General features: G+C 50.1%; 1 protein-coding gene, 1 long non-coding RNA gene and 2 other non-coding genes across 8 annotated transcripts; 3 read left to right on the forward strand and 1 right to left on the reverse strand.

Moving 5' to 3' along the window:
• Positions 1 to 8,445: 8,445 nt before the first annotated feature.
• On the reverse strand, positions 8,446 to 16,835 carry LOC130144819 (uncharacterized). 5 transcript variants are annotated; one of them, XR_008820258.1, is made up of 4 exons: positions 16,528 to 16,835; positions 14,708 to 14,822; positions 13,769 to 13,935; positions 8,446 to 13,149 (listed from the first exon to the last, which is right to left on the reverse strand). It is a non-coding gene; the product is annotated as an uncharacterized LOC130144819 (long non-coding RNA). The 5 variants fall into 5 exon arrangements; XR_008820259.1 differs by having other exon boundaries at positions 13,769 to 14,185; XR_008820261.1 differs by having other exon boundaries at positions 8,446 to 11,306; positions 12,713 to 13,149; positions 13,769 to 14,822.
• Positions 16,836 to 16,984: 149 nt separating this feature from the next.
• On the forward strand, positions 16,985 to 19,964 carry RPS11 (ribosomal protein S11). The gene is made up of 5 exons (XM_056328991.1): positions 16,985 to 17,120; positions 17,427 to 17,558; positions 17,781 to 17,856; positions 18,761 to 18,890; positions 19,792 to 19,964. Exons 1-5 carry the CDS (start codon positions 17,106 to 17,108, stop codon positions 19,913 to 19,915), a joined length of 477 nt encoding a protein of 158 aa, XP_056184966.1. The 5' UTR covers positions 16,985 to 17,105; the 3' UTR covers positions 19,916 to 19,964.
• LOC130145331 (small nucleolar RNA SNORD35) lies at positions 18,199 to 18,291 on the forward strand. The gene has a single exon (XR_008820482.1). It is a non-coding gene; the product is annotated as a small nucleolar RNA SNORD35 (small nucleolar RNA).
• LOC130145330 (small nucleolar RNA SNORD35) lies at positions 19,100 to 19,193 on the forward strand. The gene has a single exon (XR_008820481.1). It is a non-coding gene; the product is annotated as a small nucleolar RNA SNORD35 (small nucleolar RNA).
• Positions 19,965 to 26,859: the final 6,895 nt, after the last annotated feature.

Consider the following 26,859-nt stretch of genomic DNA (forward strand, 5'->3'; position numbering starts at 1 on the left):
GACAGTGCAATGGGACACTGTGTTGAAGTTGCTTGTCCTGCAATTTATCACACAGATGGAGACAGCTAATCCTGGTGGGAGTTTTTCAGCCATGGGAGCGGCAAGGAGGGGCACACACGAGGAGGAACACGTGCAACACTTAAGGATGGAGCTGGGAAATTGCTAAAGGTGCTCTGTGAGACAGCAACAGTGGGTGCAGGGCACCGTCTCCCTGGCTGCAATCACAGCAATCTGCTCTGTCCTCCAAGTTTATTAAATCACACTCGCTGCCAAAGGCAATATCTTTCATTACTCTGCAGTTTATTACTCTGATTTGTTGGGGTTTTTCACTCTTCAGTTGTGGTTTATATTTCTATTCTGGTACAAGCTCTGCTTTTAAAGCCTGATAAAATATCAATGTATGCACTAGCCCAGTATGTTAATTGACCCTTCAGCTGATAAAACACCTCCTTCATTAGGCATCATACCTCATTAAAAAAAAAATAATATATATATATATGTGCACCTTGATATTACCATCGCCAACAACCTCCCACAGCAGATGACAAGCTGCCATCCTGTGTTTCATGCTGAGCCACCCACATTTGAGTAGCATGCAACAAATACCTCCTCTGGGTTAGGGTCACTGGTGGGGGTGCCCCAAAAAGCTGAAGGACCGTGGGATCCCCCCATCCTTGCAGACAAGCACAGGCACATGCTGCACTTTGGCCACATCCAAAGCAGCCAGGGAAACTGCAGCACTGAGCTAGCTGCACAAGAGAGCCACAGCTTCAGCTTGAAAAGCTGAGTGAAGGCATCAGGGTCCTGCCCTGCAAATTCAGTTTATTTATTCAAAACAAACCAGCAAAGAGATGCTGAGATTGGGTTTTGCCTCTCTAGAAAAGGTCGTGCTGCCTTGCCTGTCTGCACAGGTGATGAAAACAGGTTTCTCCCCCTCTTACACACACGTGGGTGCCTTCAGCAGACATGTCCCAGGGACAGCTCCCCACCTTGAAATCAAGCAACCTGTCAGACCTATAAATGCTTATGCATTTGGAAACTTTGCACTTGGAAATTGAGGTGTCATGGTCAATCTGAAGGCTGGCAAGTTAACTTTCCATGATACGAGGGCTGCAAGCGGCAGGGAGGGTATGAGGAGTTTTCTTAGTCAGCTGCAGCAATGTAGAATAATTGAGCTTCCTGATGGGAGCACTAATTCCAAGATTTATCTGAAAAGCACTGACCTTGAGAAGTTGGATGAAGAGATAAAGCTGATCAAGTGCACCCTGAAACTGAAGTAATTAATGAAATTGCCACTAGCATGTATCTGGGGTGCATATATATTTTGATGCTGGGAAGCATCATATATTTTGTGCTGCAGAGCGACTGGCTTGACTGAGGAATCCACCCAGGGCCATAGGATAACCATCGGCTCTGCCAGCACCACTGCTTGTGCCAGGCAGGTTCTCCCCTGCCAGGCAGTAGCCGTGCTGTCTCGCTGCACTCAGACCACAGCAGCAACAATAGCTCTGGTCATGGACACCTCTGCGGTGATTAATGGCTGCTCTTACCTTGCTGCAGCAGTCTCATTGCCAGGAGATGCAACTCTCCATCCCTGCAGCCTGAGACCAGGGGATTCCTTCTTGGAATTGTGGGGATGAGGTAAAAGGACAAAAAGCCCTGATCCTGCTTCCAAGATGAGTTTGGTCAGCCGGCCTCTGACGCTGCAGTTTCTGTGAACTTTCATCAGGAGGAAAAAAATCAGGAGTCTTGGTACGGCTCTGAAATGCTGGGGTACCCATCCCCAGTGCGGCAGGGGATGCAGCACAGGAGGAGGGAGCACCAGCTCCTGTTGACCAAGGGGACACGGATTGCTCCCCACACTGCTGCTGGGGAGCTCCTTCCCCCCAAAAACCCAAATCATAGCACATCTGAGTACAGATTGAGTACTGAGACAGCTTGTCTGCTGTCATCAGAAGGGCTTAAGGAAGGGATTAAGAGGGAAGGCTTTTAAACACAAGCTGTTCACTGTGCCATTGCTGATGGGCAATCACTCAGCAGGAGTGTCACAGGGAGCAGAAGCTCCCAGCAGGGCTCAGAGATTGGTCAGGCCACCCCATGTCTTAGATGCCCTTATTCTCTGATAAATTTATGATTTGGTTGTTAAGAACAGGCTTGTTGGGCTAATTCACAAGACCAGCACATTAGCCCAATAAATCTTCCTAAAGAAAGCACAAGAGTGAAGGAGGACTAATTGCTCTGGGGAATAAAGGCTCTGGTTAATCTCCCAAAGAGAAAATAATTAGGGCCTTAAGGCATGGGAGGGGACCGAGGCTTCTCAATCACTGCAGGCCCTGGAGCTTCAAGCATCAGTTCCACATCTGGGCAGTTAGGAAAGTGTGGGGAAAATGCTCACAAACCCTGGTGCCACGCTGGTGACAGCCCAGAAAAGTCAGAGAGGCTTGACCTCCTGAGTGTCCCCTGGAGAGTCCTGGACCCATCCAGGAATGCGAATCACAGCTCCAGGGAGTCACCTTGAAACATGGTTCTTAATTCCTGGGACAGAGGGAGGGAGGGAGGATGGAGAGGGAAGATGGAGAGAGAGGATGGAGACATGCAGGATAAACACTGGGAGCTGAGAAGCAGATGGATAAAACAAGCACTGCTATTGTGGCTATCAGGACAGTGCAAAATGAGATTCAGAAAATCTCATTTCATCACCAAACTTCAACTGCCATTGCTTGCCAGTCCTACCACCATCCTCCTACCTGCCTGTGGTGCAGCCTGCTGTTTACCACCACTGGTCATCTCTGCTCCCTTAACCTCCAACCACACTCAGGTCCTGCCATGAGTCTCCTGTGGCCCCCAGTACCACCAGTGCAACCTGCTGTACCTGAGATGGGTCTCCTGGGAAAAGGAGGAAAAGGAGACACTGTCACATACGAGAACACCGAGGACAATGAGGGTTCCTCTATCAAAGAATCCCTTTCAGAGAAGGTTGCGTAAAGCAGTTTGAGCACTACTCACCTGGGTTTAATAGGTAAAGATGCTCCCCAGCCATAACGCTGGAATCAGTGCTTACCTTCCAGTGGAACACAAAGCAGCATTCAAAAGCCAAATCAGTGCAGTTTCGAATGGCTTGAGGTTACATCTGGGCCAACTCAAGACTAGTTGCAGCAAGGAGGCAAGTGCTTTTCACATAAATAATGTCTTTTTTCATAAAGCACCCCCGAGCTCCTCCCTACAGCTGTGTCACTGCTAGAGGACCTCCGAAGGAACAGCCTGGAAGGGGTAACCTTTTACTCCTTATTCAGAGAAAAACATCTTTTATTTAAAGCAACAGAAGCAGCACAAAGCCACTGGGCCAGTCCTTGCTGCTGGCTCGTGCTTTGGGCAACACCACTCCAGCCAAAGAGCAACTGTCATCCTCAGGTGATTCCTGGCCAGCTGCTCTGTCTGTGCCTGCTACATTCATTTCTTGTTTCTCCTTTGGCTTAATCCTCACACTCAGTGTAGCTGGATGGATCCAAGAGACAGTCTAGTATCTGATCTGATAAATCCTCATGCTGAACAGCCACACACTGTCCTTGCAGCCACCAGTGCCTGGAGTGCCTGTGCTGCCTGGCTCTGCTGAGCTCTAGGGCTATTCACAGAGGAAACACTGCTCTCTGGGTAGCATTACTGGTGAAGGACTGGCTGGGAGGTGGTGGGAGTGGCTGGGGAGGTGGTCCAGTGGCTAGGAGGTGGTCAGAGCAGCTGGGAGGTAGTAGCAGCAGCTGGGGAGGCAGTGGGAGCAGCTGAGGAGGAGGCTGGGGAGGTTGGAGTGGCTGAGGCAGTTGGACTGGCTGGGCAAACAGTGGGAGCATCTGGGAAGGCAGTCAGAGCAGCTGGTGAGCTGGGGAGCAGCCGGGCAGTCGGTGGAGGCAGCTGGGATGATAGTCGAAGCAGCTGGGGAGGTGGCCAGAGCAGCTGGGAGATGGTTGAAGTGCTTGGGAAGATCGTAGGAGCAGCTGGGGAGGCAGTTGGAGCAGCTGGGGAGGTGGTCAGAGCAGCTGGGAAGGCAGTGCTAAGGCAGGCGTGGTGTAAGACCTCTCATGCTCCCACTGCCCACCGCACCCACTTCTACAGTCCCAGCTGCTAAGCTGCTGCCTCACACAGCTGTTCCCATGCCCTGGTGCCCATCCACAGTCAGCATCAGGAGGGTCTGCCCGCCCCCCTCCATCCCAGCCCATGCAGCTGCTGGGCCCCTGGCTGAAGGCTGGAGAAAGGGGAAAGGACTTTAGGAGAGGCCCGTGAGTCAGCATGTTGGCAGACAGCTCTGAAGGAGGCATGCAGGATGAGATGTCAGTCCCTAGGAGGACAGGAACAAGGTTTGGCAATTCCAAAATAACCTTTGAGAGGAGAACTGCAAAGTTCACAGATACACAGAATGGCTGAGGCTGGCAGGGACCTCTGGGGTCCATGTGGTCCAGCCTCCTGCTCAGGCTGGGCCACCTAGAGCCAGTTGCCCAGGACCATGTCCCAACACTGAATATCCCCAAGGATGGAGACATCACAACCTCTCTGGGCAAACCAAGCTGTCAACCCAGTGGGCAACCAAAGATGACCAAAGCTGTCATCAAAAGTGTTAAGGTGTCAATGTAGTACTCCTGCATCTTCCACAGCTCACTGAGACCTGTGGGCGAGCACTCATTGCTGCACAACCAGACTTGCAGTGCTATGATTTGCACAGCAGTGAGAGAAATGTCTACTGGTGAAAAAAATATATCAAAAGCTACCACAACTTGTACCCATGACTAGTGGTATAATCATCAAGTAGTCAGACTACCTCCAGCTCCACACTTGCTCAGTCCTGGCAAACCTCAATGTCTTCTCTGAGGACAACATCCAATAGTGATGTTAGCGACACAGACAGTGGGATCGAGTGCACCTCAGCAAGTTTGCTGAGTGGTGCGGTTGACATGCTGGAGGGAAGGGATGCCATCCAGAGGGACCTTGGCAGGCTTGAGAGGTGGGCCCGAGTAAACCTCATGAAGTTCAACGAAGGTCCAGCACCTAGGTTGGGGCAATCCCAAGCACAAATACAGGCTGGGTGGAGAATGGATTAGAAGTAGCCCTAAGAAGAAGGACTTGGAGGTGTTGGCTGACATGAAGCTCAACATGGCCCAACAATGTGTGTTTACAGCCCAGAAAGCCAACCGTGTCCTGGGCTGCACCACCAGCAGCGTGGCCAGCAGGTCGAGGGAGGTGATTGTGTACAACTGTAAGACAGAAGCCAAGTTATGTACTGGAAAGGGTCTGAAACTCTGAGCTTTCCTTACAACAGAGGTTGTTAATTTCTCTCACATTTATATTCAGTGCACATCCACGGCACTTTCTTCTCTGTGCTACCCCTGACTTCAGACATCAAGTCTGCCTGGGGCTTCCTTGCAGACACACATTAGGGAAGAACGATAAATGTGCAATGTGGTGTTTCTGCAGTATTTGATATGTGGGTACATGGTAAGTGCAAATAACTTCTCAGCAAAGCTTTATATATGAATTTGAAATTGGATTGTTGGGTCACTGGCATAAATAGCAGCAGTGCTTCTTTTTTAAGATTTTCAAGAAATTTTCAGGGAGATGCAATCTTTTTCTGTAAAGATCTCTAGACAGTCTCTAATTTCCTAAACCTTCCAGATAAATGTCCCTTTGCCTGCATGTGTTCACTGTTGAGTGAACCATTCAGCAGACAAACAGATAATGATCATGCAGCTGCTGCACCTCCGCCAATGCTCAGCAGGTTCCCTTTGCCGGGTTAAGAGCCACAGTGAGTTTGCCTGAAGCGCATCAATAGGAAACTGAAGGATTTTGCTTCGAGGGCACGCTGAAAGGAGGTGTCACTAAGCAAATGGTAAATGAATCGCAGCTGGTGGACCATGACAACTACCAGTGAGAGTCACTTGCTGAAATGCAAAGGGCTGTGAGCAGACCACAGCTCAGCTACTGGTTCTGCGTGATGACCCCATCCAGAGGATACCTGCACCACGCTGCAATGTTTAAAGCAAAACCAGAGTTCACCCATTCAGAGACCTCTAGGCTCCCCCCAGACCCTCCTCATTGCATGGGTGAAATCTGTAAAACACAGTCCCCAGCTGGCCTGGCCCAGGACCACCCCAGGGCATCACCCTCTCAAGGTCCAGCTCTCTGGGCTTAACTCAGCTGAGACTTAGGGCTATCAAGATGATGAGGGGCTGGAGCATCTCCCTGATGAGGAAAGGCTGAGGGAGCTGGGGCTGTTCAGCCTGGAGAGGAGAAGACTGAGAGGGGACCTCACCAATGCCTGCAAATATCTTAGGGGCAGGTACCAAGAGGACAGGGCCAGGCTCTTTTCAGCAGTGCACAGTGACAGGACAAGGGGCAGTGGGCACAAACTGCAACACAGGAAACTCCATCTGAGTATGGGGGAAAACTTCTTTACCTTGAGGGTGGCAGAGCGCTGGGACAGGCTGCCCAGAGAGGCTGTGGGGTCTCCTGCTCTGGAGACATTCAAACCCACCTGGACGCGGCTCTGTGCAACCTGCTCGAGGAAAGCTGCTTCAGCAGGGGGTTGGATTAGATCACCAGAGATCCCTTCTGACCCCGACCATGCCGTGATTCTGAGACTTCCAGGCTTGGCAGTAGGCAGCAGTCTCTGAGAGCCATCCCCCTCTCAACCCACATGTGAAAGCCTGTGCAAGCACATCCACCCACTTTCCACCTTCTCTGCAGTCAATGCTCTTATGCTCCCAATCCCTATCAGTGCTGACGGATGGTGCAAACTGGAAAGAAGGGCAGATCTTTCAGCAGGACCAAGCCAGACCCAACACCTCTCTGATATGCTGTCACCTCCAAGAGGAACATCAGTGCTGAGGCTGCACTGGCCCTGGCTCTGGTAATCCAAGTGCAGGACATTTCTACCAACACCCGACTTCATCCAACCAAGTGTCTTTCACAGGTGCCTCATCATGGAGAGGTGCTACACTCTGACAACAACTTTGCAAAGAAGGTGGTCATTGAGCTGCTTCTTTGGCCAAAGTCTTGCTCTTAGGCAGCCCCGTTTTGGCACATGCTGTCCTTTCAGAGGTCTCTCACAGAGTCTGACTTTTTAGCCTAGAATAAGGAGATAACTGAAGGATGAGCATGTTATTTCTTCTGGTAGAGAAGACAAGCTATGAGAGACAGTGACAGGGAAACAGCTGGCAAGGGCACATACCGATATCAAACCCTGTAAACACTTGAGTGAATTCCTGTTTTCCTCACCTTCTGCTCATTTCATACTTGCCTCGCCTCACATGGCCTCTAAAATCTGTCCCTTTACACTCAGTGTCTGTAAGCCACAGCAGCAACAGCCAGGAACATAAACCATGTGCACTGAAACACAGAAGTGTTAACCATCTCAAAGCAAGGGGCTCTTGTTTACTTGACATGACAAGATGTTTTCTCAACCTGCTCTGCCATTAGCGCGTGATATTTGCTTTTAATGGCACCCTTCCTGATCCTGCTGCATTCATCCCACCCGGCATCCCCAGCCTTGGTGTTGCATGATTGTTGTGTTAAAGGGGATGGAATATACCACTATCAGTCCAGTTGCGTATAATGTGTCTATTAAACGACCACGGTTCTGGATACACAGATAGCAGTCTGCACTGCCAGTCCAGCCGTGCTCATGAACTAGCACAGCCACACTGCAGGGTTTGGCCGCGTTCAATGAGAAACTGCGACAACCAGCTACTTAACAGTGCAGTTTTATTTGTGCAACAGATAGACAGGGTTTTGGATCGCTGGTGATAGTGACTGTCTGCAAAAAGACACATGCAATGTTATGATGTTATAAAGTATAAAACACGTGGAAAAGTTATGAACAATACAGCCTGGCTATAACTGTTAAAGAGTAACTCTCTAGAGTTTAGCACTCAGTTTAAGTCTCACCCAAGGTGTCCCAAGCCGGGGAGAAGAAAGGCTTAGCCCATCGGCCGGTCCCAGGAGTCAGTCTTGGTGCATCTTCCCTTAACCTGTTCTTGGTGGTGTCTTTCCCACTTTTCCCCTCATTTATTCACTTTTTTACTTCTCGTTACTCTTAGGTGGAGCTTGGGTGACTCTAGTCATACATTCTTTTATTGTGATTGGTGCAAAGTTCTCTCACTGTCATTTAAATATACAGTTCATTTTAAATTTACTGGGCATGCTCCCAGAGTGGGGGATTCACTCTCTTCGGGAGGGCCATTTGAGTAGGAGGTTGCGATCTCGATCTCCCACTACCACAATTACTTTACCCTAACATCCTTGAGTCTTATCTCTTCAGCAGTTTGTTTTCTTTTAGCAGTTAGCATGTGCTCATCAGAAGGCTCCTTATTTACATTCTTGAGCTCATCTACATCTGTACTAACTGTCCCTTCTTGAAGTGCTGAGCGGACTGAGCTCCCGACCTTCTCTCACAGATAATGAGGCTCCTGTTTACATCTTCACCACAGTTGCTGGCCCAGCAACAGACATCTCATATATTTTCCATTTGACAGCCTCTATGTAGCTTATCGGCTATATGGTACCATCAGGTTCCCAGTCCTGCAGGGAGCACAGCAGAGCCTGGCCGCAGTGTCCCCACTTCACTCCACCCTCCCCTATTCCTCTAGGATAGCAGGTTGTGTGGCTTAGGGACCTGTGGTGATGTCAGTTCCATGCATGCCAACCGTCCTGAAGGCGATAGCTGTATTTTACGCTAAAAAGCTTTCTGTAATACTACGTTTATAATACAGTTTAACATCTTCATCAGTGACACAGCCAGTGGGATCAAGTGCACCCTCAGCAAGTCTGCAGATGACACCAAGCTGAATGGTGTGGTTGACATGCCTGAGGGACAGGATGCTGTTCAGAGGGCCCCCGACAAGCTTGAGAAGTGGAGCCCTGTGAACCTTGTGAGGTTCAGCAATGCCAAGTGCAACGACCTGCACTTTGGTCAGGGCAACCCCAGGTATCAATACAGGCTGGGGGATGAAGGGTTTGAGAGCAGCCCTGCGGAGAAGGACTTGTGGATACTGGTGGACGAAAAGCTGGACATGAGCCAACAATGTGCACTCGCAGCCCAGAAACCCAACCAAATCCTGGTCTGCATAAAAAGAAGTGGACAGCAGGTTGAAGGAGGTGATTCTCCCCCTTCAACTCCACTCTGGTGAGACCCCACCTGGAGTACTGTGTCCAGCTCTCGAATCCTCAGCACAGGAAAGACATGGAGGAGACCACAAAGATGATCAGAAGCTTGGAGCACCTCTCCTGTGAAGACAGGCTGAGACAGTTGGGGCTGTTCAGCCTGGAGAAGAGAAGGCTCTGGGGAAACCTTAGAGCAGCCTTTCAGTACTTACAGGGGGCTATAAGAAAGATGGAGACAGACTTTTTAGTAGGGCCTGTACCAATAGGACAAGGGGCAATGATTTTAAACTAAAAGAGGGGAGATTTAGACTATATATAAGGAATAAATGTTTCACACTGAGGGCAGTGAGACACTGGCACAGGTTGCTCCGAGAGGTGGTAGATGCCCCATCCCTGGAAACATTCAGGGCCAGGTTGGACAGGGCTCTGAGCATCATGATCTAGTTGAAGATGACCCTGCTCATGACAGGGGCTTGGACTAAGTGACCTTTAAAGCTCCCTTCAACCCACACTATTCTGTGATTCTCTGAAACATGTTTTGCTGATTGCTCAGTCGCTGTTGCCCTACTTAACTGCATCTTTGTGCCCGGGCTGCAAATCATCTGAAGAGAATGCATTGTGCCTTCTCTCTGCAGGCCTTCAGTATATTGTGGAGTAAGTGCAATTGCAAATTAACTTTTAAACCTGCTAGGTTTCAATATCTCAAATAGTAATGAGTAGAGAAAGGACTTGAGAGTCTATGTGAGGTCAATATACTGGACTTCGGGCAAATAAAAAATTGCCTAAGATGGGAAAATAGTTTGCAATTTGGCTACAAGAACTCTGGCTGTCTCCACCTGCTCAGGACTCTATGTGACCCACAGACCTTCACAGATAGACTGGAGCTGACGGGGTTTGAGCCTTTAGCTGTACTATAGGCTTGGACTATTTGAACAAGCCTCAGAGTTTAGGCTAAGTTCATGCAATTGCCATTAACTTCACCAGGTTTTCAGTACTTAATGACAACCTGTAACTTCACAACTAGAGTCATGCAGAGCTGCAAGAGCCACAGGAACAGTCGCACATTTACACCAAAAAAGAGAGAACAAAGCACTTCAGCAACAGCAGAAGAGGACACAGGACCTCATGTACAGGGACCATGAGCCATGGTGCAGAAGGTTCCCTAGCTGGTTTGGAGGTCCTTACTGATTTTCCTGTGAAAGCTGGTATAATGAGCAAACTGGGATTCCCCTGGTCAGCTGGCTAATCGGAAGTCAGTACTGGACTCAGAAAAGCATTTCTCAACCCTTTGCCACCCACAGGCAATTTCACTTCTCTGGGAATGAAAGGCCACACCTCAAATACCGTGTTCGGTTTGGGGCCCCTCACTACAGAAAGACACTGAGGGGTCAGACAGTTCATTTGCCTAAAATGCCACTGCAGTCATCCTAGCTCTCAGCGACTGAGTTGCTCTCAGCAACTTACATCGACTCTCTCAAGCTCCTGGGACCCCCAAACAAGCTTCACCCTCCAGCCACCTGGCAGATGTTTATGGTCTTCACACACCCACAAGGGATGGTCCCTCTTTGCCATCCCCGTGGCAGTACAGATGGCCATCCTGTGGTATTTTGAGGAAGAGAGGTTTCTTGTGCCGCTGACTCTGCGCTGCCTTACCCCAGGACAACTGCTCCTTGCCATGGAGTGGCATAAACCCCTGCTATCCCTCAACAAGTAGTGTGGGGAGCTCCTAGTGCTCTGGGGAATACAGATGGGAGAGATTTCTGGCAGTGCTCACGCTCCGACACCCCACCTTGTGCCTCTGTGGAGCTGAGGTATGCCTGTGTGAATACTGAGCTGTGCCAGGAACGTGTTAAGCCACTGCTTCAGAAAACCTGACCACCACAGCTGTTAACAATCACTGAAAGATCTAATGAGACGTTAACAGGAGGGATGTCAAGAAGATAACAAACAAAATATTTAATGGGCTGCTGCTTTAAAGCACTTAAAGCCTTAACTTTGTGCTTGGTCAAGCACAATTTGCTGTTGGTCAAATCCATGTCAGCTGCTCGATTACCTTCCTGTGCTTCATTTGTTTGGAGACAGGGATCACAAGAGGATATGCTCTATGTTCTTTCCAGGCTGAGGCTGACCAGTCCATAACAGTCTGGACTCTCCTTTTCCTTCTGAAAGATTAGAGTTGCATTAGCTCTCTTCCAGATATCAAGAGAATTCCTTTAGTCACCCCAATTCTCCACAGAGGATAGACAGGAGCCTTAAAATCACACCAGACTTGAGAACCAGGGGGAAAAAAACCCCAACTATTCAAGAGTTAAGCTGCAGACTAGGGTCAGGAAAATGGGTGTCAAGGGGGTCAGATTGCCATGGCTCAACCCACTCTGCACTGCACTTCATAGAATCATAGAAAGGACCTTAAAGACCATCCAGTTCTAATCCCCCCACCATGGGCAGGGCCCCCTCCCCCCAGCCCAGGCTGCTCCCAGCCCCGTCCAGCCTGGCCTTGAGCCCTGCCAGGGATGGGGCACCCACAGCTGCTCTGGGCAGCCTGTTCGTATGTCTCACCACCCTCACAGAAAAAAATTCTTCCTAGTATCTAATCTAAATATCCCCTCTTTCAGTTTAAAGCCATTCCATCTTGTCCTATCACTATATGCCTTTGTAAAAGTCCCTCCCCAGCCTTCTTGTCAGCCCCTTTAGGCACTGGGAGCTGCTCTAAAATCTCCCTGGAGCCTTCTCTTCTCCAGGCTGAACAACTCCAACTCTCTCAGGCTCTCTTCACAGGAGAGGTGCTCCAGCCCTCTGATGAGCTTTGCAGCCTTCTCTGGATTCACTCCAACAGCTCCGTGTCCTTCTTAAGGTGCAGTAATCTGCACCCTGCTTTCTGCAGAAGCTGAATTCAGTCAGCACCACTGGGCACGCATGGTACAGGATGAAGTCTATGGGTTGTCTCCCTCCAAGCCCATCATGTCCTTGATTTTTCTACCTCACACAGTACTCCTGGTAACCCTGAACAGGGCTGGCTGATGCCCCGTTTCTGCTTGCTGGCTGGCAAGGCTCTTGTGAGCAGAGTGGGTGCCATAATTGTGCCTGCAAGCTTCCAGAGGCACCCTGGCTGCTCTGCTTGGTGAGCAGGGTGCATGGCCACAGAGAGGTACTGTCCCAGCACGCAGCTCTGCCCTGCTTGTCCACATACTGGTTTGGATCTGCAGGAGGAGATGCAACTCTCGTTGGTTCGTCCAGAGCTCCCTTATAGAAACCCAGAGGGGTTTGCTTTTTCAGAGCACCATTGCTCACCTGGCCTGGGAGGAATTCATCAAGTTAAAAAAAGGGCTGAAATAGGGACCATTCCAGCTTCCAGGGAACAGGACAGCTACTGAGCCCTGCTCAGTACTCAGGTTTTGAGAAGCAGCAAGAGTAGAGACTGCTGAACACCAGCACAGGCTTGAAATTAGCCAGATGCTAGTCACAAGGGGCACATTGGCAGCTGTAATTCCCAAACTTCACCGGGATGCAACATGCACCCGGAAATACAGATGGGCCCAGATGTGTTACCACAGTCTTTGCACCTTACCTATATCAGCTATAAAACATAACGACTGGACTCAGCAGGGTGACAGACAACCCAGTGACTACGGTGATCTGGCACAGATGCCTTGCATGTATCCCCATCTGAAGCTTGCTGCTATCACATCAAAACACTAGGGCACAAATATCACTTCTGAAACGTTTCTCTCTTCTTGCAATGGATTCAGACAATTCTGTGCACCAATTCCACCTGCCCACAGTGAGCGTCAGCAAAGCCCATCATCAGAAATGCTGCACAGGCTGCACGCTCTTAATGAGGCACAAAGGAATCTGTGTTGGTTGGCCCCTCGGCACACTGGGTAGCCAAAAGGTATTGCCATAGCTGGACCCAGGTAGGCTGCAAACTCAAGTACTATCCTGAGCAGACTGGCAGGGCATTCCTTGTTCTTCTGTGGGGCCGCTTCTTATAGAACACAGGACTGACTGCAGAAAAACATATTACAAGTGAAATAATGAGCTGACAAAGATAATGGGACAGTTAATACTAAATAAATACTGAGTAACTATCAACATCCTAACAAAGGCCTAAATGCGCCTTCTGTGGCACTGTGAGGAAGAGGACGTGCAGATAGTTCAATGTCTACCTAAACAATTAAAATATGCATTGAGCCCACAATGCTGTAAATGTTTGGTGCTGTGTTTGGTGGGAGTGCTGTGTACAGATAAAGTAACTGACCACCTGACACAGGACAGACAGGTGATAGGAATGCCACCCTCAGAAGACATAGAACAAGGATCTAATTGAGCTAAGGTAAAAATGAAACCACGGTTTGAATTAATTTCTGTCATGCATTTAGACCCTAGTGTGTATAACCATCAATACATTATAATCTCTACTGTCTACAACCAATACTGCGGGGATTAAGAAAGCAGACTAACAAATTCAGCACTGACTGTACCATCAGGTGAGCGAGGCCAAGAGCCAGTCTGCTCCCAGAGTGGATCCCACTGCAGCCAGAGGCCAAGAACCAGCCCCCTGGAGTGTCTATAGGATCCATGTCCATGGAAAGCTGGCTGCACTCAGCAGGGAGAGGACACCCACCTTCAGACCCCAGCGAGTATCTCCTCTCTGCCACGTCACACCACACCTTCATGCTTCTGTTTTATTGAGCCATGCCTGACAGCACAGTAGAAAGGGCAGAAATGCTTATCTGGGAGGGACTTCAAGATGGCACCGAAGCCAAACATGCACACCGGGAAAGGATCAGGCTGCCCAAACAGAGCACATTCAGTAGCTGTTAAGTCTATTTTAAAAAAATCAGTGAAAGCAGTTCCATAATCTCTCATCATAACCTGATGCTGCAGGTCATAAAACAAGAACACAATTTTCTGGTTTCTTCCTGTGTCATTTCAAAGTGCTTCAGAACCTTCTCTCGCTGCCAGAAGAAACACACTTCCAGGCAGTCACTAGTTTCCTCAGCTCAGTCTCTGAAGGTGCTGAAGCTTCCTTGAGCTTCCTCTGAAAAGGCAATATGGCTTCTGCATATTTCCTTATGGCAAAGGCTTGATGGTACCTCCTACAGCCAGACAATGCTCAGAGGAAAACCCCCTCTCTCGCCACACTATGTCTATGATTTACCTCTGTTTCCTCCTTGGACCCACACAATGTTCTGAAGCTGTTTCCTGCTGCGGGCCATCAGAAGAAACACAGCCTTACACAGAGGGCTGCTAGCAGGATCAGGGGAAACGCCCTCATGACACAACTCAGGGGCACTAGTAACTCTTGGAGAGAAGACTCCTCACCTCAGTCTGGACATGTTCTGGTGGAAGAACCTCTTTCTTTGCATTCTAGCAGCCTACCAATATGCATATTCTCTCCTAAAGCCACAGCACTCTGCTGCTGATTAATCAGGGGTTAATCAGGGATTTCTGATTAAGCCACTGTCTGAAATTCCCTTTTGCTCTGTTTTGCATCATCAGGATCAAGCTCAGCAGTTTGACTCCCCCACCTTCCTCCCTCGTTTTGAACACAGTTCCATACCACAAAGTGGCAGCTATTCTCCAACTGCCGCTGCAGATGCTGAACTCAAAGACAAGACTCTTGACTGGCGGCAGGTTCATCTGAGCAGATGCAAACACCTACAGAATGTGCTCACCTAAATGAGAAAAAGATTGCTATTATTTCTTTATTCCCCTATTCTTCACAATTCATCATGAGTTAAAGGCAGCAGATGACTGAGTTTCATTTTTAGTGTCAAACAAATTAGTAAAGAAATGGTATTTTATTTATTCATCAGCTTATGGATAATTTGCAGACCAGAACAGTGTTTTTCAAGAGAATTTAGTTACATATCTCCATTTCAAGCTGCTTTTCCCCTGAGAGTTTGAAAGGCCTTTGAAAACAAACACAAAAATCCTTGAGGTCTTCCTACCACCTGTCCAAGACCACAACGTTGTAGTGACCAGTGCAAGGGCCCATCTAGGCACTTACTAATCACAAAACCACCAGTGTCCCAGCGACCAAAATTTAAAAATATTTCTGCCCTACTTCAGCCCACTGGACAGGATCATCCCACTGCCCCATCTGGGTTGCAGATCTGAAGTCTCTTCTGAATCAAGGTTTGCTTTGCCTCATCCACATCCTAGTGCTGAGGATTTTCAGAAGCCCAGACTTCCTGAGCTGCACATTTTTGCTACATATTCAGCAAACACAAATGGATTTTTCCTCCATGAACCTGTCTAGTCCCTCCACAAGCCCCTGTAAACTTTCAACATCCCCAGTTGCTCATTGAGGAGTTCTGCTATGGCTTACTCCTGTACAAAGAACAAACTGCTTTTTATTTTGAAACTGTTCCACATCAGCCCTCATTTCTCATGCTGCAAGAGTCAAATCAGCATCCACACAAGGTAGCTCTTCATGGCTAGAAATTACTTTGCTTTCAGCTACTGAAGTTCTCCCTGCACTCAGCCCCTAAGGAGGCAGACAATGACTAACAGAGAACAAAATGCCTTTTAGCACAAGGGCTCTAAAAAGCCCTAAAATCTCCCTTTAGTCTTCAAACAATTGATTAATAATGCGATACGCAGTAAACAGGGAACTATATTCTGTTGGTTTAATATAACTTTATTTGCATCACAAATGATGTTAAATTATACTGATGTCTTTTTGTCAAACTACGTAAAAGCAGATTTACTGCCTTTTCTGAGGTACACTGCCGCATGTAATATATCTGTTAGCAGGAAGCCATAAACTGTAATTTAGGTCCAACTCCAGTAATATTGCTAACAGGTTCTGAAAAAGACCTTGAAGAAACAGAAGCACTTGTCCGGACGCAGAGGTATCCACCCAAAAGGTCCCCCATTTTCTGGACATCAGGCAGCACCAGCACATCTGGAGACCCCTTGACAGCATATGCCCTCACAGGTGGATATTTTTGTCCCTTAGCCCGAGACCAGGAAGAAATTCCCACCAAAACCCTGCGGTAGTTAAATTTTCCCTCACCCAAAGGAACACTACAAACCCTAGGTCTCGGTATCAATACATAATGTGCTTCTCCTGAGAATTTCCCTCTCTGCTGTCCAGGTAGGGAACCAACGCAGAAAAGGTCTCACCCCGATTCACACGTAGGCTTTACAGAGCTCAGCATCTCAGGAGCTGCAGCCCACAAAGCCAGCCAGCAAAGCAAAGAGGCACTAGCAAAGCTGTTCCACGGGGTGTCTGAACCAGTGGCACACAACTGAACTGCTGAACCACTGTGAGTCAGCCTGGGCTGTGTCGTACTCCCTTTATTTCTTAACCGTCGATGCTGCCCTGCACCTGCTCTTGGAAAAGGTCCTCCAGAAATCCTTCACTTCTCCGACCTCCGTCACGTTGTTTGCATCTTTTCCTCTTAAAACTCCAGCACCCAACATAGCAGTCACGCTGCGGCAGGAATCCTCCCTCCGCATCCTGCACGGCCGCCCATCCCCTGATCTAATCCACCATGCTTGGGACAAGAATCTCTTGGGCTGGCGGTGCGTTCACCAAAGCGCTAGGCATCCAGCCAGCTTCTGCCCTTCTCTCCCCAGCAGCAGCCAAGCCCGGCAGCACCACAGGCGGCCAGCGCGTCCCGGCCTGCGCCTAGGCCGAGGGCGGCGGGGGGGACAAACGGTAACGGGGGCGAGGTGGGATGGGGAGTAGGGACACACAGTGACAGAGGCGGGAGGGGGGGTGGGACACGGGACTACGACGAGCCTAGCACCGCGCCCCCCCGAGCCAGCAAAGCGGGGCACGGGCAGGCACCTCTGCAGCTGCTCTGCCTTCGCTTCTGCGCGGCGGGAGGAAATGACGTCACTCAATCGGCCTCCCCGTGATGTCGCTTCCGGCTCCCTCGCCCCGCCCCTGAGATAAATAGTGCCGCGTGCGCCGGGACTTCCCCTTTCCAGCCGCGCGGTGCAAGATGGCGGACACGCAGGTGGGTGCTGCTTGTGACTGGGCCCCGGCCGCCCGGCCGGCCTCGGGACGGGCCCTTCTGGGGTCGCTGCTCGCCCCGGCGCTGCTGGAGGGCGGGGAGGATGCGGCCCGGCCCTGCGAGGGGTGACGGCGGGCGGCCTGTGGGGCGGGCGGGCGGGCCAGGCCGGTCGTACTGGGTGAGGTACTTTGCCCTGGGGGGCGGGGATTGCTGTCGGTGTCGATGTGGGGCCTGACATGTTCCCGGTGCTGAGGAGGTACCGTGCCCCAGGGCTGCTGGTGATTCTCTCCTCGCCTTCCCCTACCTCAGACCGAACGGGCCTACCAGAAGCAGCCCACCATCTTCCAGAACAAAAAGCGGGTGCTGCTGGGCGAAGGTGGCAAGGAGAAGCTACCCCGATACTACAAAAACATCGGCCTCGGCTTCAAGACTCCCAAGGAGGTAAGGCCTGGCTATCTGCAGGATGCAGGTGGGCGGGGCTGCCCTGCCTCCCGGCCGTGCTTCCCGAGCCCGGCATCTCCTCCCACTGCAACCCAAAGGCCGTGATGGTCCCGCAGACTATTAAGGCGATGTAGCTGTGACTCCTCTGAGCACGGTCACTAGGCTTCGGTGCTGCCTGACCTGTTGGTCTATCCAAATGCTGACAATTGTTTCTTTTTATAGGCGATTGAGGGCACTTACATCGACAAGAAGTGTCCCTTCACTGGTAATGTCTCTATCCGTGGCCGAATCCTGTCAGGTGGGTTGTGTAGGCACCTTAAGGAGTAATGATATAGACATAATCCCTGGACTGCCTGGAAGTGGGTACACATAAAGAAGAAATTCTTTTTTGTGAGGGCGGCGAGGCGCTGGCCCAGGCTGCCCAGAGCAGCTGTGGGTGCCCCATCCCTGGCAGGGCTCAAGGCCAGGCTGGATGGGGCTGGGAGCAGCCTGGGCTGGGGGGAGGGGGCCCTGCCCATGGTGGGGGAGTTGGAACTAGATGGTCTTGAAGGGCCCTTCCAACCCAGAGTGTTCTGTGATTCTAAGCAAAGCCTGTGAGCAGCAGTCTGGAGTTGCCTGGAAACTGCTGTGGTCCTTGAGCTGCATGTGATGCCATTCTCTCATGATGGTCTTCTAAGCCTTACCTTGAAGGGGCTTTGACGACAATGCTGCACGGCTTTGCTGATGCCCAGTGAAAGGACCAGTTGCTGGCAGTTACCCTTCCAGATGTGCTGTTCTGTAGTGCAGATGCTGATGTAATGCAGTAGCAGATAAGGTAGGGAGCATTGGTTCTAGGCAGCAGGGCACAGTATGCTTAGAAAGTCTTAAAAAAGACAAGAGAAACTTGTTTTAAAATACAAATTTGAAAGCTGTAACCTGGCAGAAAAGTGGAAAGCCATTTCTGCCTGGTAGAACACCACAGCAGTCTCCAAAGGATGTGTTGTCGTTTACTATTAAAGTAGGCAAGGAGAAATGGCTGGAATTGATAGGTACTGCCTTCAGGTGTCAGATGCCACTCATCTCTGCTGATCCTCTTGGGTAACTCTTTGATAAATCTTTTACGTGTTAAGTTATAACCCCAGTCTCCAGCCAGTTTGCCAGTGGTCAGTGCATCCGTGCTTATGGTCATGCTCATCACATTCCCCCCGACTTCTCTTGCCCAGGTGTGGTTACTAAGATGAAGATGCAGCGCACCATTGTCATCCGTCGGGACTACCTGCATTACATCCGCAAGTACAACCGCTTCGAGAAGCGCCACAAGAACATGTCTGTGCATCTCTCCCCCTGCTTCAGGTGCGTGCAAGTTCCGGCAGTGACAGTAGGGGAGTGTTAACCCCAGGAGAAGAGATGTGTGGGAGTGCCATACATGCTCAGAACATGTCATATGTGTTGTTTATATGTATTGCTTATAATGCTGAACTCTGCTTTCACGTAGAAACTGCAAGTGTGCAGTTAAGGTGACACGTGGTTTTATTGCTGCTTCTGACCTGGAATCTGCTTACTGGTGGTGATGTCTAAACTCACGATGGTCTTCAGAGTCCCTGCTGGTGAGAGGGGACTGCTGACAACGCCAGTGGCAATTGCTGAACCGTAAGAGAGGTTCCAGTCAGTCTGCCTGTTGCCTTCTGAAACCATCCACTGTTACAGCATTGCTGTCCTTGAGAAAGCATAACAAATATGTATGTTTCTGAAGTGCTGAGGTCAGAGGGGACAGGTTCAGAGGCTGGCTCTTTTTTTTTTTTTCTACTTGCATGTTTCCTAAGCCTGTCTTTGTAGTGCAGCATTTCCAGAAAAACCTGGACTAGCGTTGCAGTGCAGCTGATTTGGCTTAAGAAGGGCTTCAAGCCTGTGTGTGACTGGAAGGGAAACTCCCCACCTCTGAAGGGTTTCCCTTCTGTGCTCAGCACTCATCCTGTTCTTGAAAAGCTCGTGTTTAGCCTTGTCTTTTGAGTTTGAACTTAGTGTGGTCAGACTCAGAAGGCTTTGTGTCAGCTGCTGCAGGGTGACTGCTGTTTATCAGGCACATTCATCTTTGCTTAAAATTAAACCGCCTTGCTTCACAGCTTATCCAAGGTCGCTTTCAGCACTGCATTACTCGGTAGCGTTATGCAATGCAAGTGCCTGCACTGCAGAGCAAACCAACTGCATATGTGGGAAATTCAGAACTACTGAAATAGCAGCAATGTCTTTGCAGGGATGTCCAGATTGGAGATATTGTCACCGTGGGAGAGTGTCGTCCCCTCAGCAAGACTGTCCGGTTCAATGTCCTCAAAGTCACAAAGGCTGCTGGTACCAAGAAGCAATTCCAGAAGTTTTAAAAACAGCTTATGGAAGATACACAGGACAAATAAAACTTGTAAAAATGTACCCTGTGTGTGTAACCTGAAATAAACAGCATGGGGACGCAAAGCCACATGGCGCGCATCGGACTGCAGAAACAGGCAAAATGAGTGCATCTCTGGAGGAAAACATGCGAGTGTTATGCAGCTATGTTAAGATATTCGAGGTTTTCTATTCAGAAATGATGACAGTTTGGGTGACGGACAAGGAGTGAGTGTTGTGCCTTTGTTGATAAATAGGGACTGCAGTATTTTTCAATGGCAGTGACTCACAGTCCAGCTGGAACCCTCAGCAAGTGCTTGGTCTGGGGTGTGTCACAGCCTGTCTGAAGGAAAGGTGCCTTGGCAATTTCTTCTCCTGGCGCCTCTATCCCAGACAGGCTTACCAAGGCTCAAATTTTTATTGTGTTGAAAAGCAGGGCACAGAAAAAAAAAGCACGTCCCCTTTTGCTAACTGTTTTTAGTTACTTTCTGGAGAGTTCTTGTGGCTTTCCGGTTCAATACTGATGTCTGGTGTTGCCATTTCACCCCTTCCCAGCATTGCTGCAGATGGTAACAGATGGGAGATTATGTAATAATTTGGTTTAGAATATAAAGCCTCTTAGTGATAACAAAGGCAGTTGTGATTTTAAAAGATCATTTCTCAGAAAGCTTAAGTATGTATTTAAAGAGAGATGCGATGTGGCATTTTCACACTCGGAGGTGTCCGAGCACATTTTTACAAGGCTGTGGTGTCAGCAGCTGAAGGGAATGGGAGTTAACGCTGAAGAAACTGCTTTTTCTGCAGATTTTTTTTTTTTTAGAGGTGATAGTTGCTTGTGGTTCCAACAGTCATAGGAAATGTTTTTCTGGGATCTGAGTAAGCCCTTCGTAGGAAACCGATCCTGTGTTCAGGGGGGAGAAGCCAGAAGGGAGCAATGGTATGACATGGTACAGATGACAGGAGGTGTGTATGATAACCAGATGTGGAACAAGGAAACAAAATCCAGTGTTTTAAACGCATGTAGCTCAGCTGGCAGTTACCTTAACCCCAGGCTGACTCTGGCAGTGTTGCCTGTTGAGTTGGTGCTAGGAAGGGCTGCAAGAGCAATTCTGTGGCCCACAGCTTGTAGAAAACTGAATTGTGGCGACTTCTATATTAACAGGCACCTGGCTTGCAAAAGTTCAGTAGCATTTTTGTGAGAGCTGCCTTGTGCCTTTGTGGCGGGGATGTCCTCTTGCATCTAGGGAGAGTGATTCAGTGGGATCTGGGAGCAGTGCTTGCTGCGTGCCAGGCTGGAGCTGTTGAATAAAGCTGATCTCTAGTCAGTCCCATAGAGCGAAGGTAGGATCCCCAATTGTATCGGTCTATATCTTTGCATTGGTCTCTATACCTTGGTATTTTAGTGCCTACTGAGCAGAAAGCTTTTAAGCTCAGGGTCAGCTTTCACTAGGATATGAGTGGTTGTTTCCAGCAGCTGCCGGGTCAGACAGCTTTTCCTTGCTTCTGAGCGGGAAGTGTCCTTCCTGCCAGGCTTCACAGCAGCCTGTCCCTCCTTCCATGGGGCTCTACCTGAGCTCTATTTTGACAGGGATGTAACAAACTGAACCAGCCCAGTCTGGGTGGCTGTACAGTCATGCCATGGCTGTTACCTGTGGGGACCCTTGGATGAGGATGCTGGGCAGCCAGCTGCGTGGGTTTGTGGTGCCCTGAGGTTTCTCCGCTGAAATCTGTGAGCCTTGAGGGAGACTGAGGTCAGGGCTGGGAGAGAGGAGGAGTGGAGGCACAGCTGGTGGTATGGGATCCAGAATGACATTCCCACCCAGGCTGGGGGATGTTGCAGCCTCCGTGGCATGTCACTGCTGGAGCAGCCAGCACGTGCATCAGCTCCTCTGCTCTGCTGCCCAGAGCTCGGATGTGCCGTCTGCCTGGAGCAGAGGGGGTAGGAGGCAGCGGGTCAGGCCAGAGCAATGAAGAGGTGGCTGGCACTTTCCGAAAGTTGCTGAGGCCAGGGCTGAAACAGGTTGGCCATAGAGCAAGTGGGAGGAGCACCTCTGGAGGTCCATCCCTGGGTGTCAAGGAGTCAGATGGGAGCTAATATATGGGAAGGCACCTGGAAAGGTGATGGTTTCCAGAGGGCTTGCCATGCCTGGGCATCTCCTTGGGGATGGCATTGTCACACTGTGGCTGTGCTGAGAAGGCACTGGGCCTGTTGCAGCAGTAGGCTGAGGGATTAGGGATGCCTCACTGGCTTCACACCAAGCAGATAAAATACTAATTATTTACCACTTCCACATACAGCAAGACCACTGCTGGAAGGTCTGTGTCCTGCTGCTAGGATGTAGCAGCTTCCCCAGCGCAAGCAGTCCCTGTGGATACAGCATTCGGCGTGTCTCTGCTTGCTGCCTCTTAGCAAGAGCATGTCAGCTTCTGTGGCTGCAGAAGTATGTCATCTGTCCCTTAGAAGCTCTCAGAGGAGAGAGATCAGGCCACTTCCAGCTTGCTCAGAAGCTGAAGGAGCAGCAAGACTGCAGCATCTGAGGGTGGCTGTGTGACCCAGTAAGGCTGATCTGGTAGCTTGCTGCCGCCCAATGGAGGGGTCTCACTGTCCTTCCTCCTTCTCCCTCCCAGCAGGTTTTGCTCGTTAACCAGTCAGAAAACAGCCAGCTTTTCTTCTCTCCAGGTCATTTTCTGCTGGTTTGGTGAGCTGAACAATCTCACAGAGAGGTGAGCTGGGAGGAGGGGGGATAAGTGGCCTCACTGTCAAATCTGCACCCCCCACCTTCCTTAATGTCACTGTCTTTGACAAGGATGCAGCTTGGCCACTCAGCCGGCAGCTCCCCCATCCAGAAACCTGCTTCACCCTCATTTTGGGCACCCATCAGTGGCTGCAAGGAGCCTCCGCTCATCCAGCTCTCCATGTAGGTCATCATGCCAAAGGCGTTTGTCTCAGCTGCTGAGTGGGACCCATGCACTTATCTTTGAAGAGATAAAACTACACTTTCAATATTCCCAAACCTCTTCTGGAAATCCTATTACACCTTCTAATCAGTCCCCAGTAGCTGGGCAGGGCATCCAGTATTGAACGTTTTCACTGGGGCTGGTGTCTGCTCAGAGGTGTCTTCAAATTAGCAGAAAGGCTCACAGGGAGGATGTTTCACTGCATTCACTGTAAAATTGGCAAAATTTTGGAAAATTTGCCCATTTTCACTGGCAAAATTTCACCAGAGCTACAGGGAACATGGTTAAAGGCTTTAAATGAGAGCTTAGCTTAGCCGCACTCTGCGTGAGGAACCTTGTTGTCTTTGGCGGTTTAAAATAGGTGGCTCCTTTTGCTTTCAGAAATCATGAACATTTGAGAGTTGCACCAATGGCATCTCCAATAAATGTTGTCATTAGCTGGAGCGACGGCATGTGGCGTTGGTCTGGTGTGAGGACAGAAATCCTCCGTTGCTGCCACTCCACAGACAGGCACAAGTATTTTTGGTGGTGCCTCAAAAGCAGCCCTGTGCTGCTAGTGAGGGCCCCGGGTGCTTGCTGTTCAGGTCCCCCAGTATGGGCAGCAAGAGGCTGGAGCAGACCAGGAGCCCTTCCCACCTGTGTCAGGGCACAGGGATGGACCTCAGGGCAGAGCTGGGGGGCAGCGACCAGCCACAGCCTGTGTTCAAGCCACCGAGAGATGACCCAGGTTGTTAGGGGTGAGCTGATTTTGTTCTGGTCCCACGTAGGGACACAGAAAAAAAAGAAAAAAACATCTCATATACAGCTCAGTCTACAAAACTGTAAAACTTGGTAACAGAGATTAATGCATCAGCCTGGTTTTAATGGAAAATAGATCATGGCCAATTAACTTCTGGAAGGAGTTTTCTTTAGCAATTGCCTAACAGTCTCATATTGCAATTACACTCTCAATTGCAGTAACATTGTCATTAAAAATGTATCAGCAAATCACAGAGTAAGTACACTACAGAGTGAATAGATTTCAAAACATATCTGTTAATTGATTTAAAGTATTAAATAGTTTGGAACTAAGGGTCTGTCCAGATCCTAACAGAAGCCATGCTGCTGGGTGAAGGTTACCAGGAATCTGAAATCACCCACGACAAAAGTTGCGTATTTTCCCCAGGCAGACAACTTGTCTCCTCCACCAAGATCAAGCTCCTGAAACCCACTGCTGCGTTGCACCCTTGTGAGGAGATCCGGGGAAGTCGCAGTCCTGGGCTCTCGGCGTCCCAGTCTTTGGGTGCAGCAGGGCAGCTCTACAGAGCGTGCATGGCAGGGTGAGAGCATCACAGGTGGAAACGCCCCAAAGGGCTTTGAAAACCTGGTGCGGGTTCAGGGGAAACCTGCAGAAGTGGGTTGGAAAGGAAATCGTCTTGGAGTTGGAGCTGAGGAGCCAGACTGCTTGGCTTAAACACGAGGCAGCTGAAAACAGGATGATTCTTCGTGTTTGTACACGGGGAGAGCATACCTGGCGCTGCAGTCGCGTGCCTTCACCTGGAAAATAAGAAAAAACGGATATGATTGTGAGAAACTGAAGATGGGGAAATCAAAAGACTGTTTGAAAAGTTTCCCTCAGGGGCAGCCTCCTGTCACACAAACTATTTTAACTCTGCTTCCAGCCCGCAAGCCAAGACTCCCTCTGGCTCAGCCCGGGCACAAGACCCACGAGCTGCTCCTGGGGGCTGCCTGGCATCCGTGTACACCCCCCCACACACACACTCCCTGGAAGCAGCGTGTGACAGGCTGAAAATGGCCTCAGAGGGATCCTTCCCCAGCAGCTGGAGGATCACAACATTTCCTTCACCCAGATACCATCACAGCAAAGGTACTCGTGGTTTTCAAACTCATGGACTCAGCCTGCTGGCTCACATCTTCAAGGCAGCATCCCCTCAGGGAGACTGAACTGGTACTTAATAAAACCAAGCAGACAGGAAAACAGATGTCGAAGCCACAAAGATAAGGACAAGGTGTTTTGCCCACATGGAGACAAAGCCAGAGACAATGTCTTGGAGCCAGCTTTTGGCTGTCTCACATCTCACTGCACACTGCAAGGACTTCCAGGTACGCCTTCAGAAACCCCAATGACACAGAAAGCCAGGGCTCGGTTCCTGCGGCTGCCTCGTTCCTGCCAGACCTGGGGAATTGGACCTGCACGGGACAGGGGTGGCTCATCTCTACCCCCCCGATATGACCATCCTGCCTAGCATCCCTGCAAGAGGGGTGCGATGGAGACGCTCTCACCAGCCTGACCTCATCCCCTCTGCTAAGTCAAGCAGCTGCCGTGCAGGAGCATCCAGCCAGCTCAGGTGGGGAGTAAATGGCACAAACACTGTCCCCAAAACACTTGTTCCCTTCCCTGTCATGCACACGGGGAACGTTGTGAGCCACAGCTCTCTGCTGCTCTGCTTTGTTACCAGACATGTCCCTAATCCTTTCCATCTTTTCAGAAACAGCTTTGAGATATTTGCAAATAATAAACTGTTTCCCTGCAGCCCGGAGGGAGGCCAGCGCTCAGCCTGACAGCTCATGCAGACGGCATGGGAAAAAAAAACACACGCCCCCACCTAGGACCGGCAGGGATTTATAAAACCATGCAAAATTTATTCCGAGGTTCCCCGTTTAATGGAGGCACATCTGCTGCCTGCCGGCGTGAACCTGATCGGGGGCTGCGAGAGCATTTTGCCGTGGCATTTTGGAAAGGGGGAGTGAAGAACATTTTATATTTAGCAGTTGTTATTTACGAATTAGGAAAATAAATGCTTCTGTGCCGGCTCCGCCGGCTGTGTGTCGAGCAGGTGTGGTTGGCAACGCGTTTGCAAGCTCTGGAGGAGGAAGAGGCGAAGACAGGAGATGCCGCCAACATAGACAAAGGGCTGAGTATTGCTCAGAAGTACCCAAGGGATGCTGGAGGCTGGATTAATTGAACTGAGATTAAATTTAACTGTATGTGGAACGAGGCCATGCTCTGCAGACTAAAAAAAGAGGCTTTTCGGTATATCAGGATCTTGTCTGCTAGGAGCTAGAGGTGTGCAATACAGCTGCAAAAGGAGGGCAACAATTTCTCCAGGGTGCCTAGCGCAAAAGATCTTGTACTCGCTGAAGGCAAGCATTGGAGCTGTTGCAGAGGGCAATGGCAGGACTTCACCTGCAATTTCAGCATCCCAGGTACCAGAGAGGATAACCCAAGCCCCAGTGGGATCACAGAAAGCCTGCCAAAATAGTGGGGGAAATCAGCAGCCAACTCTAGAAGCAGTGATGTGCTGCTTAGCCCGTTTTGCTGTCTATAGCTAGGGTGGGGGGTAAATGGGAGAAAAAAGCAGGGGTAATGGGGAAAACAGCACAGTTCAGCTAGATGATGACCCTGGAGCAAAAATGAATGAGTTCAAATTGGGTGCAAATTGATCTCACCTGGAAATGAGGGGGGGAAAAAAAGTCTGAGCAGCAGTGATGCAAGGTCTGGAATAGCCTCCTGCGGGCTGGTGGGGGCAGAAACCCAGAGGATTTCAGCCTGGGTGGGCTGGAGGCTGCAAGGATCTGGTCAAGGGTGATGGACCCGGGGCCACCACGGTGGCTGCATGGGTGGTGAATATCTGGGCTGGGCAGGCAGCATCAGCCAGTGCAGGAGGGCATTCCCAAGGGGCTCCCAGCAGTGCCCGCTGGCATGCCTTCGGTCTGGAGGAGATGTGGGTGCAGCTGGACCCTCCCACGGCACCAGGGCCTAGAGCAGGAGGGAAGAATTGCCCACGCTGAGCCAATTCCACACCGGGATCCCATCTAGGATGAAGGCAGCAAACACTTCCCAACATGGCTGGACCTCACCACAGCTCCCTCGGAGCACAGTGCCCATTGCCAGCAGCTCTGGCTGAAGGGAAATCCTCATCTGCCCACCGTGTTTCCTGAATAAAGACACAAGAGGCAACAGAATATTGAAATCTGGAAG

The sequence above is a fragment of the Falco biarmicus genome, chromosome 2, assembly GCF_023638135.1.
Source record: "Falco biarmicus isolate bFalBia1 chromosome 2, bFalBia1.pri, whole genome shotgun sequence".
NCBI lineage: Eukaryota > Metazoa > Chordata > Aves > Falconiformes > Falconidae > Falco > Falco biarmicus.

Coding starts and splice junctions, on each gene's coding strand:
- RPS11 (XM_056328991.1), top strand. Junction 17,559..17,780: donor GCTTCAAGACTCCCAAGGAG/GTAAGGCCTGGC, acceptor TTCTTTTTATAG/GCGATTGAGGGCACTTACAT. Junction 18,891..19,791: donor CATCTCTCCCCCTGCTTCAG/GTGCGTGCAAGT, acceptor ATGTCTTTGCAG/GGATGTCCAGATTGGAGATA.